At 51.0% G+C, this 12279-nt stretch overlaps 1 protein-coding gene across 1 annotated transcript in view; it reads left to right on the top strand.

Annotated features, from left to right (window-relative positions):
- Positions 1-1598: 1598 nt before the first annotated feature.
- Positions 1599-12279, top strand: part of RPS6KA2 (ribosomal protein S6 kinase A2) — a 275569-nt gene continuing 264888 nt past the window's right edge. Inside the window, exons 1-2 of the mRNA XM_040239178.1 lie at positions 1599-1732; positions 1824-1874. Coding sequence (XP_040095112.1) covers positions 1691-1732; positions 1824-1874 — 93 coding nt within the window. The 5' untranslated portion in view covers positions 1599-1690. The remainder of the gene's footprint in view (positions 1733-1823; positions 1875-12279) is intronic.

The following is a 12279-nucleotide window of genomic DNA, read 5'->3' as shown; positions in this document are numbered from 1 at the left end:
GCAAACCCCACACGAGAAGGCGTTCTTTTGGGGGTTGGCTGTGAGTTGAGATAGGTGGGGGGTGGACGCGTGGTGTTGTGGGGATTTGGGGGCCCCGTTTCTTGCTATTAGGCATTTATTTGTAAATGCGCCACTTCCGTGTCCTTAGGGCTCCTTTTCAAGTTGCAGAAACCAGCTCAGGCTGGCTGAGGCTCAGTCTGGCTGCTCAGACTGCCAGTTTATCTCCTCCTGTCATTGAAAAGAGATGACTTCTGGCAGCTTTGAATCTAACGGTCCTGAAACTGTCAGCAGGACGCTGACTCTGTCTCCCTCTTTGATCCGAGGCCCATTTAAAGGCCAATAAACTCCGCATCTGCGGAGTGGCCCTGTGGCTCCCGCCTGGACAGGCCTTCCCTGGCCTGGGTTCCATGCCGGCCACTGCACCTGGCGAATGACGGGGCCGGAGTCACACCCCCGCCCGTGGTGGGGGATTGCAGCAGTGGGGTCACTTTCACCAGACTGCGTGGAATCTGCTTCCCACGGGAGGAAAGGGGACATTTGCCGAGGAGGGAGAAACTGGGGTGAGAGAGACCACAGACGTTTGCCCCTAATGTCCTGTGCAGCGAAGGCCGGTGTAGAAGCTGCAGAAACGAGCAGTCAGTCACGTAGAAGGAAGCATGTTCCTGCCATTCAACATTCACCGTCCAGCCAGGGGTTGGAGAGCAAGGACACACGGCCGCGGAGCGGGGCTCGCAGGCTTGGCCGCACCCGGAGGCGATGCAGGCGCTGATGGGCTGGGGTTCCACGTCCAGATGCTCTGTGTCACCGGATCTGGGAGTCTGTAAAACTCCATCTGCCATGGAGAGGCAGGGACGCGAGGGAACGGGCGCCCTGGCCGGCACCTGCCCCGTCACTGTGAAGACACGCTAGTGAAGCAGGTGAACTCGCGGTGCTGGTGACCACGGATTTCTCTCGAGCTGCGGTCCCCACGGGGCCCCTTCCTGCAGCCCGTTAGGCAGGAGGGAGCCAAAGGCATGGTCGGGGGGGATCCAGCCCCTCTGTCTTCTGACCCTTGAGCCACAGTTACTAGTCAAGGGTGAAAGAGATACGTTTGCCCACTTTCTCCAGCTCATGTTTTAGTGGATTTGAGCCTCAGAACAGAGAACAGAGGAGAAATGAGGACTATAGCAGAAAATGACAAGCGTGCCCCCAGGATGCTGGGTGCAGAAGCAGGCAGAGCTGTGGTTTCTGTTCTCAAGTCCTCAAGTCGTGGTGCTAAGTAAAGCCTTCAGGTTATGGGAGTTTTGAGTCTAGACAAGGGGAGGCAGAGAGCTGTGTGCGTCTCCAGGCCAAACCCCTATGGCCCCGAACGTGACTGGAATTTTAATCAGGTGTCCGTTAGCCTATTTACAGGTTAGAAGTCTTGCCTGCTGCTGCTGAATGAGCACCTTCCGTAGGACAGAGGGCCTCAAGGTCACCCTAAGACGCTGGCCGGCCCCCAGTGATAACCACAGCTCCTTAGCTGAAGGCTGTGCGTCTGGAGATTAATGAGTGGCTTTTTTTTTTCGGTTACATTTTGAGGTTGGGGATGGGACATCACTTCCTTTGGCTGAATGTAAAAGTTGCACAGAAGTTGCAAGTTCCCTCCTTTCGGTGTTTGTACTGACGGGCTTTCTGAGAGCTAGTGAAACTCCTCAGGTTATTGACAGCCATGTGGAGATTCATGTTCAGAAACAAAAAGCCGCCAGCCTTGGTGAGTGTCCGTGTAGCCGTCCTCCCCAAGCAGCAACCGTCCAGGACGTCCTGTGACTTAAAGGACTTTTCTTCACTCTCTGCCCCCACAGGACAAGGTTGACCCGCCCTCTCTTGAGACGAAGACAGCTGCGTTGGCTGAGGTAAGGGACACCGCCGGCTTGGTTTTCTCCACTCGAATATCGGTTACATTTTTTCAAAAACATTCAATGTGAAGTCTTTTTTACTTTGGGGGTTATTTTATGCTGCCCGAAGGCCAGCAGAGCCAGCCATGGTGTGCTTTTGGAAAAGTGGAAACCCCCCCTCCCCCAGTACGATTTGAATTCTCTGATGCTATGGGTGAGACCCAGAGCTGCCTGGAGTTGTGTAATAACGTCTTTTTATGGCAGGGGTCTGTCTTGCGCGTCACCCTGGGAATGTCACCCGGCAATCCAGGAAGACTGAGTTTTATTCTGAATCCGAGGCCCCAGGGGAGGTGGTGCGTGTGACCTCATGCACAGCACTTCTTTGAAATCTCCTTTCTCTGCCTTCCCAACGAGCAAATGAAACATCAGAGCTGGGCAGGGCTGCGACGCCGGGCAGCCAGCGCTGTCCACGCCAGGGGCCAGCGGGCTGGCGGCCGGCCAGCTTCAGGATTCCACTGCGTGTGGAGTTCAGGGTCCGCTGGAAGCTTTTCCAGGAATCTGGCTAAATGAATCATTTTAGGTGGAGGTAGATTTCTTGTAGGATTTTGAGCAGCTGTCTGGTTGAAATACTATTAGAGATAAGGGACATTATAAGATGGACTTACAGCTGGTTTGTGTCTCCCAGCAATAATAACTCGACCTGCACCCACGGAATGGGGGCAGCTTTTATTGTCTGGCCTATAGATTCTCCACGGGCTTGGCAGGTACGATGGCCCGATTGCTGTGGGTTCCAAACAAGTCACAGAAGCCTGGGTGCGGGTCAGGCTTATTTAATTTCCGTGAATGCATCAAACCACGTTCTGTTCAGACTAGACAGAACTGCTCCTGGTTGTCGGCATGTTGGACTCTCTTAAGAGTCTGGCTTCCCTGGCCCTGTCAAGGTGGTGGGCCGCCAGAACCCGTGCAGTTCGGGAGCTGCTCTGAGAAGTGACGGCTTCTCGGTGGCTCACTGTAGGACTGGGGCCTGCGGAGCCCCTGTGTTCCGGGGCCTGTGATCCTGGAGCAGAGGAAGCTGGGGCCATGAGTGCCCAGTCTTGCATTTGTTTGCTGACATAAACAACACTTATCACTGAATGCCAGCGTTTTACATTCCACATACTTAGGGTCTTCCTCTCTGAGTCTCACTGTATTTTTATTAACAGCCCAATCTGAAGAATTTGGTTGGGAAAAAAGTCCTCAATGCCATCATCCTGTATGAATTAGATTTCCTTACTAGACATAAAAATTGTATAATGAATAGTGAATGATTGATGATCTCTGGTTATCTAAAATCTCAGGATGGTTCTAATTATTTCAGCCTAGTGACTAGACAGGTGTCTATACCGTTTCGCACTGAATCCTAATGTCAGTAAACTAGGAAAATGAGATGTGTTGTAGTGGCAGGAAGTTGGCCTTTCATACTTTTTTCATAAGCTTTTCTCAGTCTATTTTATAACCTGTTCAAGAAAAGAATTCCCTGGTGGCTCAGATGGTAAAGAATCTGCCTGCCATGTGGAAGACCCAGCTTTGATCCCCGAGTCAGAAAGATCCCCTGGAGAAGGGAACAAGCACCCACTCCAGTATTCTTGTCTAGGGAATCCCATGGACAGAGGAGCCTGGTGGGCTACAGTCAATGTGGTCTCAGAGAGTCAGACACGACTGAGCAACTTTCACTTTTCACTTTCAGCTGATGATTCTTAGCAAAACTTTTATTCAGCTTTATAGGGAAGCCCAGGGATGCACGGGGAAGTACGTGTCTGCTGGAAAACTGAGCTCACTGTTTACACTTTATCACGCTCCACGTTTAGACCAGCCACACTGAACAGCAGTGATTCTTCTCACTCGTAGAAATGAACGAAGGCAAAGAAAAGGAGCCTGGTGGGTGACAGACAGAGTCCTGGGGTTCAGGGTCCAGACAGATGGAGGTGCGGGGCCCTTTGTGAACCGTTCCCTCAGCAGTCAGCGGCCAGGCCCATGAGGTGTGACCTGCAATAGCCGCAGACAGGACCCGAACGCTCTTCAAGGAGGCTGTTTCTATCAGGCCTGGATCACATCTGAAGTCGAGGCTCCTGGGAGCCCAGGAGCAGCTTTCCGGGCAGCCGGGGCCCCTCCGGGGCTCTTGGCCCCTGAGAGGGTGAAAATGGTTGGCTGTGTTTTCAGATCCACCCTGGGTATGATGAGCAGGAGTTCCTTCTCACATTGAGGACTGTTGTTTAGTCGCTAAGTCATATTCAGTTGCAACCCCAGGACTGTAGCCCGCCAGCCTCCTCTGTCCATAAAATTCTCCAGGCTAGAATAACGGAGAGGGTTGCCATTCCCTTCTCCAGGGGATCTTCCCGACCCAGGGATCATACCCACGTCTCCTGCATTGGCAGGTGGGTTCTTTAACATTGCGCCACCTGGGACAGAACCCACAAATCAGAGCCCACACAGCATGCCCCGGGCACACCCCGAGGGTATGGGGAAAGTGCGCGGCAGCCGTGAGTGACGAGTCTGCCTCTCCCTTCTCTCCCCCTCTCTCTCCACGTGTACTTTTGGTAAGACCTTCCAAAACTTTGCATTAGATTGTTACCCCAACTGGGAGCATTATGGGGTCTCCTGAAGCGACTTAGCAGCAGCAGCCTTGAATACTGAGGCACTTGGTGAAGTATTCACAGAAGTACTTTGCCTCTTGTTGATGGTGTTGATAAGGTGAAGGTGCTGCTACTAAAGCTGCTAAGTCGCTTCAGTCGTGTCCGACTCTGTGTGACCCCATAGACGGCAGCCCACCAGGCTCCCCTGTCCCTGGGATTCTCCAGGCAAGAACACTGGAATGGGGTGCTATTTCCTTCTCCAATGCATGAAAGTGAAAAGTGAAAGTGAAGTCACTCAGTCGTGTCCGACTCTTAGCGACCTCATGGACTGCAGCCCACCAGGCTCCTCCATCCATGGGATTTTCCAGGCAAGAGTACTGGAGTGGGGGGCCATTGCCTTCTCCAAAGGTGAAGGTGACGGGTGACGTTAACAGATAGGTGGGGCAGAGGGGATCGCAAGTGGAAATCTGGGTTTTCAGTCTGTTTTCAGGGGCAGAAGTTCTCCTGTGGAGCTGAACCGCCCCCACCTCTGCTAACTCAGCTCTTGGTTAAGGCTTTTCACTCATTCCGGCCACAGTGGATGTGTGGACATCTGTGTGGGGCCGGGGTTATCTCCCCTGCCCACCAGCAGACCTGGGGCAGATAAGGCAGGCAGGCCTGGACTGCAGAGTGGGTGCAGAGATCCTGTCGAGGCCCGTAGGGGGCCTAGGGAAGGTTCCAGAACAGCAGGGAAGATGCCTGCATCTAAAAGGCAGCACAGGGCGACCTCTGCACTTGTCTCCACTCCCTTCTCGAGTCAAATACGGTCTCATGCCTCTATTTCCGTAATTGTTGCTCTTTCCCAATCTGCGTGTGGTGCTTCACTGGCAACTACTCAGAGGCAAATGTGGAGCTAAGAAGATCCTTTGATCGAGGTCATAACTGTAAATTTCCTTTTGGGGTATCTGGAGAAAAATTAAGCATTAACCCTAGGGGAAAAAGCTGACCCCAAGTTTTAGCATAGCTTACTTCTCTCTCCCCAGCCAAAACAGAAAAGATTTATAGGAAAAAAAAAATCCCAAAATTCTTAGGGATTTTCATTAAGTTCTAGGATCCAAGGTGATTTTTTTGGTTCTTACTTTTCTGTAATTTCTAAGGAAATCTAAGCTACTAAGCAATAATCATATTTTAAGAAATAGTTAAGGCTCAAGTCATCCTAAAATATTAAAATAACTATAATCATTGGGTGATTATATTACAGATGTCTGGAATTTAATAACAGATGGATAACTCTAATGTGTTAGATTCAGAAAACTAAGATCATGGTATCTGGTCCTATCACTTCATGGGAAGTAGATGGGGAAACATTGGAAACAGTGTCAGACTTTATTTTGGGGGGGTTCCAAAATCACTGCAGATGGTGACTGCAGCCATGAAATTCAAAGATGCTTACTCTGGAAGGAAAGTTATGGCCAACCTAGATAGCATATTAGCAGAGACATTACTTTGCCAACAATGGCCCATCTAGTCAAGGCTATGGTTTTTCCAGTGGTCATGTATGGATGTGAGAGTTGGACTGTGAAGAAGGCTGAGCGCCGAAGAATTGATGCTTTTGAACTGTGGTGTTGGAGAAGACTCTTGAGAGTCTGCAAGGAAGTCCAACCAGTCCGTCCTAAAGGAGATCAGTCCTGGATAATCATTGGAAGGACTGATTCTAAAGCTGAAACTCCAATGCTTTGGCCTGCTGATGCAAAGAACTGACTCAGTGGGAAAGACCCTGATGCTGGGAGGGATTGGGGGCAGGAGGAGAAGGGGAGGACAGAGGATGAGATGGCTGGATGGCATCACCGACTCAATGGACGTGAGTTTGAGAGAACTCCAGGAGTTGGTGATGGACAGGGAGGCCTGGCGTGCTGTGATTCATGGGGTCTCAAAGAGTCAGACACCACTGAGCGACTGAACTGAACTGAATGTCTTAGGTAATTTCACCAACCGAACGGGGCATTTAATGGCCTGTAGTGACAAGCAGCATGAAAAGAAGTAGTCAATTCATTAACTGACAAGTCATTGCAATTTGCAATGCAGCATAAGAGATGTCACCGCAATCATACACCCGAGAAACCCAAGGGGTTTGAGATTTGTTTGACGTTTGTAGCTCACCTGGTAAACGTCTCAGTCATAATCATGGCCATTGTAACACTGACCACCAGTGAACGGGGGAAGCAGGAAGTGCTCTATTTTTAACAGGCTGAGGTGACGGCCAGCACCCTCACTTCCCACTTGCTCCCTCCATGTATCAGAGCTGAGCACCTGCCCTTGGCCAGCCAGTTCCCCGGGGTCACTGTTCCCTCCTGTCCTCACTGCTCTCATAGACGAGGAACTGAAGGCAGAAGGAAACGAACCCTTCCCTCTGGCATGCAACCAGAAGGTAGTCCTGTGTCTTTTAAGCAAGCAGAAAACTTTTCAGTTCTCTCTTACAAGCTCCAGCTCGGCGTCTCACACCTTCTGCAGTTTAGGGCAGCATCTTCTAAACCATGCAAAATTGTGGCTTTCATAATCTACAAAATGTTAAAGAAAGCTACTATTTTTTATTACTATTCCTATTATGAGTTGGCCTCGTGTGAGACTTCATGTTAACGTGTCTGCTCCCACCCAGGACCTAAGGATGCAGTCAGGAGTGCTGTTTCATCTCCACGAGGGGGATCAACAGTGTCAGAGTGGGAGCTGCTTGGCTGGCTGCCCCTGGCTCTCTGCGGCCCACGGCCGGCTGGTCTAGGGATGCCCCAGCCTTCACAGTGCCAGCACCCACCGCCGCTTCCACAGGACGAAGCCTCCATGCTCCTCTCTCATAGACGTAATGCCGCCCTGGTACTGGGATCCTTCTCAGGATGTCTTCCTCCCTGAGAACACGGTTACCGTCTTTTATACCATCTGCAACAGCACTGACTTTGACTAGGAGGGTGGTCGTGTACTGGGATCGAAAGAGGGCAGACTAGGAGCCAGCAGGCCTGGGCCGAGGCCCTCCCCACGCCCCACCCGGCCACTCGGTGAATGTGACCTTGGTTAGGCCAGGTGACCCGAATAGGCGGCTGCTGAAAGGATGGGACTGTCATCCTTTATCGGAGATAAACCGTCAGATCCTCTCAGCAGATTTTTCTTCCTCATATATTTTTATACATACATATAAACACACACAAATGTATGATGTATAAATATATACATGTGTAGCACACACGTATATACATTCATAAGGATATGGATGGATTTGTCACTTGTGTTCTCCAGATTCTTTTCACAGACTTTTCCCGCATGCTATTAGAAGGGACTCATTCATGATCAAGGGTTTCCACTGCGTTTTCCAAAATATAATGACCCTCCAGCTGGGGTGCTTAGGGAGCCCCGTGGCCCCGATTTGATCCCGCGGTGCAAGACCATCACCCAACACCCACCCCCGGCTCCAAGCACCTGCTGGTCGTGAGCTGGACACATCTGATGCTTTCGGACCCTTCAGCTCTGAGATGGTCTGTCTGATCCCATGGGGGGCCCCAGAGGAGTAGAATTCCAGGTTTTACAGAGGAAGGCAGGGCCTAATGCTGCAAAGCTGACATTAGGGTGTCACTGAAACAGGAGATGGCTGCTCTGTAGAGGTGCTGGTGGTGTTTTTTTTCCTGGGCCTGATTGTCCCCGCCTTTTGGCTTTGCTGCTGGAAGATAGAGGCCCGTCCGACAATTCCTTTCAAGCAGGAACCAGCAAACAGTGATAGCTCTTTTTCAAAACAATTTCTTTTAAGAATGTATTTGGAAGATGAGTAAGCCAAGACTGTCATGACAATCTTCCATGGCACAAAATAAAAGGCAGTTCATTGCCACGGTCACCATGACAACGTTCAGTTCACGTACTTACATATACCTGCAACGGAATTCTATCAACAGTGAAAGCTTTTTATTGACACGAGCCACTGATCTAACACGACCGTGACTGAGCCACAGGTCCAAGACCCTGTCTTTTTGTTAACGTATTTCCAGAGGGCTAAGCCTGAGATAATTACCTTTCAATTCCCGTGGAAGTTTGAATTGAATGGCAGTTGGGATACCCCAAAATACTGTCATGAAAAGCCTGATGGTTTCAGGTGGGGAGAGTTTAGACAGGCCCTCGGCTTCCTTCCTCCTACCCCATTCTCTCTCTCTCTCTCAGAACCTGGGCACGCCGCCCCCAGAGACAGGGAGCGAGGCTTGTCCACAAGCGCACTGTGTCAGGCGTTTCGGGGAAAGTGTGTGGTGCAGGAAAGACGACATTTTCTCATTGGGCTGTTTCCCTGCACCGCTGTGGCTTGACTTCATCTAACCTGGGCTTGATTCCTCCTCCCAGGAGAGCCAAGGCAGACCTCATGCTTCGCTTAATCAATGACCAGACAGGTGCTGAGGAGGCACTTTGTCACCCTTGGGGGCTTCCCAGGTGGCGCTAGTGGTAAAGAAGCGGCCCGCCAGTGCAGGAGACGTAAGAGACGTGGATTTGATCCCTGGGTCGGGAAGATCCCCTGGAGGAGGGCATGGCACCCAACTGCAGTTTCTTGCCTGGAGAATCCCATGGACAGAGGAGCCTGGAGGGCTACAGTCCAGGGAGTCGCAGAGTCGGGCACAACTGAGCAGCTGAGCACACGTCCGGCGTGGAGGAGCTTCGGTGGCGGATTTTCATGCTGCTGAGATGCTTCTTGTTTAACTCATGGGGTGTCTACGTTCAGGTAGTACACCAGATAGATGACCCCTTAGAAACAGATGTTCACACATTTCTTAAGCCTTTTATCTTATTCTGCACAGAAAATAATCTGAGAATGTGTCTGCGCCCCAAATGAGCTCACTTTTCTTTCTCCAGATAACCACACCCAGGTGACCCCGATGCTGAAAACACTCTCATGTGAGATAAGCATCTTTTTCGAGAGCTGGGATAGGATGCAGACACTGAAAATTAGCTTTCCAGTTGTAGTCTTTGACATAACACTGGAGCCTCACACACCCCCACACAAAAATTCAGTAACAATTTCTAAGTTCCAATCAAGCCTGGATGTTAGAAAGCAAAGGACTATTACAAACATTGAAACAAAATGTTAATGAAGGACCAGAGAGTCCAGGTTTAATTTCCTCCTTCACCATCCCCAAACCCCAGGGAGGAGGGTTTGACGACGTGTAAACTTCTCTTTCCCCTGTTCTTGGGGGGCCACAGCGGCCACCGCGAGGGCCAGGCCTGGGCGTTGGGTCTTCTCAGAGGTGTGAGCTGGGTCTTCTGTTAGTGAAGAGTAACTTCACTTTCTTGTAGCTCCCAAGAAAGACCACTCATTCCTGTGAGCGATGGCAAGTAGATGTCAAGATCCAGGACTTTTCCAAGGGGTGAGATGTGGATTGATTTTAGGGAAAAGGAATACAACTAGATTTCTTTTAAATTTCTGACAATTTGACAAAAGGAGAATTCAAGACTGAAATGTGAGGCGTTGCCTAGTCCAATAAAAATAAGAGACAAGCAATTAGGTGAGAATAGGAAGAACACCAGTTTCTATTAATTTCCCTATTTTATGCCCGTGTTCAGGAGCAAACCAATGATTGAGAGAGTTTTAAACAGAGGCCTTTTCCTCTGTTGCCGTGATTGGCTCATGGAACAAGCCCTGCTTTGTTCCCAAAGTAACAGCTCAATATGTGATTTTTCCCCCTTAGACTGCATTAATTGCCAGTGGCTCCAGAACAGGAAAGATGCACATATCAGGGCAAGTGTATGACGCACCTTTTAAAAAATCCTGTTTTCTCAGTTCCTAATAGTTTTTCTAATGGAAGGTATGATTAATAAATATCACACCTTGGAATGCCCCTCCAGAGGGCTGACACAGTGGTTACTCTTCCAAAACTCTATGTTGTTTATCTGAAATAAATATGTATGTGTATATACACTTCTGCACAGTTACACATAAATATGACATTTACATGGATAAATGCATGTTAATTTATTCAAGAAAAAGAACATACAGCTCCAGAAGCCATGAAATGAATGCAAAATTGTTTTGGAAAAACAAATTTTTCTGGAATAGTAACTTCTTGAGAAACGGCAACTGTACTTCAACTGTTTTCATTTATTGGAAAAGACATGCTTAGCATTTTAGAGAAGGGAAGAGATGGACAGGACTATATCGTGTGGGCTGTCCCAAACAGGGCAGTTTTGGTCCATTTCAGTCTTGAATTTCCTTGTTGTCTTTGATTCCTTCTTTTCATGCCCTATAATTTTATACCAATATATTTCCATGTCCACATCCTTAACCATGACGTCTATCCTCGGTCACATAAAGCTTCCCTGGTGGCTTAGATGGTAAAGACTCTGCCTGCAATGCAGGAGACCTGGGTTCTATCCCTTAGTCGGGAAGATCCCCTGGAGAAGGAAATGGCAACCCACTCCAGTATCCTTGCCTGAAAAATCCCATGGACAGAGAAGCCTGGTGGGCTACGGTCCATGGGGTCCCAAAGAGTCGGACACAACTGAGTGACTAACACTTGACTTTAAAACAAGCTGTTTGTTAGTTGGTGGGTTTTTTCATATTGCATGTTTAGGTCTTCAGAGGAGGAGCCTGCTTATGTATTAAAAAGAAGCTCAAAAAGGGAACTCTTCACCCGCAAAGGTGCACCTCTGACCAGCTGCCCTGCCCTCCAAGGCGGCTCTGAAGCTGGTGTGGGCATGCTTCCGGCCGCACCAAGACAAAGCCTGACGCCAGCCACAAAGGGCTGATTCTTCCGGGGAAGCTGGGGACTCAGTTTGCAGAGACAGCAGAGCAGGTTTTCCTGATTCTCAGATGGGACGTACTCCAAGCTGGCCTGCAGTAGGTGGGGAGAGGAAGTGGGTGTGCACGGGAGAGTGTGCCCCTGTGGAGCTGTGTGCAGCGGTACATACGCGAGTGTGTGAGTGTGTGTGTGTGTGTGTGTGTGTGTGCGTGCATGTGGAAGGATTCCTCAAAGGACGAAAACCGGATAAGGTCATTCTTGCATAATCAGCGCGTGTAGTTGACCTGGGGCCACCTGAAAAGATAAGGCATCGTTTCTAGCCCCCTAGCGGCCCCGCGTGGCTCCCCTCTCAGTGTGAATGACCGACGGCCGGGGGTGGGGGGGCGGCAGGTGTGCTGCGGGGAGGGTCACAGCCCGCCCCCGGGGCTCCTCTGACTCTTAGGACAGTGTTGGACACTTGACTCGGTCCACGTGGACTCCGGCCGGATCCCGCGCACCGCCTGCTGGGGCTCCGAGCGCCGAGAGCGACTCTGCCGGGATTGACCGCGCGGCCGGCGCTGGTCCCCCGCGCCCCTCCCGCGGTGGGCGAGTGCGGCGACCGCCGGCCGGGACCCAGCCTGCCCGCCCCGCGGGGGGCGTGGTCCCGAGAGCCGCGGGAGGAGGAGGTGGCCCGGCTGCGCGGCGCGCGATGGCCCCGGACGCGGGACGGAGGATGCTCGGGCTGCCGCGCCAGAAGCTGCAGAAACTGTTTCTCGGAAAGGTAGGCGAGCCCTCGCGCTGGAACGGGGCGGGTTCCGGTTCCAGGAGCGAACCAGCGTTTTCTGCTTGCTGCTGGGAGCCTGCTACGGTGACGGATCTGGGCCGGGAAAGGGCAAGCTGGCTGTTTTCCCGGACAGAGCGAAATTCTGTGAAAGGGTCACAGGTCACGGGTGGACGCAGAGAGCAGGTCAGAAGCTGGAGTGAAAGCTGTTGCCGCTTTCAGTTCGTCCTGTTTCTGAGGTCGTGTTACAGTCAGAATGGATTCAACATCGCGCTTCAGTGTGTGTTCACAGTCAGCGGGAACGGCGGCCACTCGGG

Source organism: Oryx dammah, unplaced genomic scaffold (genome assembly GCF_014754425.2).
Source record: "Oryx dammah isolate SB20612 unplaced genomic scaffold, SCBI_Odam_1.1 HiC_scaffold_4, whole genome shotgun sequence".
NCBI classification, from domain to species: domain Eukaryota; kingdom Metazoa; phylum Chordata; class Mammalia; order Artiodactyla; family Bovidae; genus Oryx; species Oryx dammah.
The sequence above is the reverse complement of the archived record's forward strand: the minus strand, read 5'-3'. Positions and strand labels throughout refer to the sequence as shown.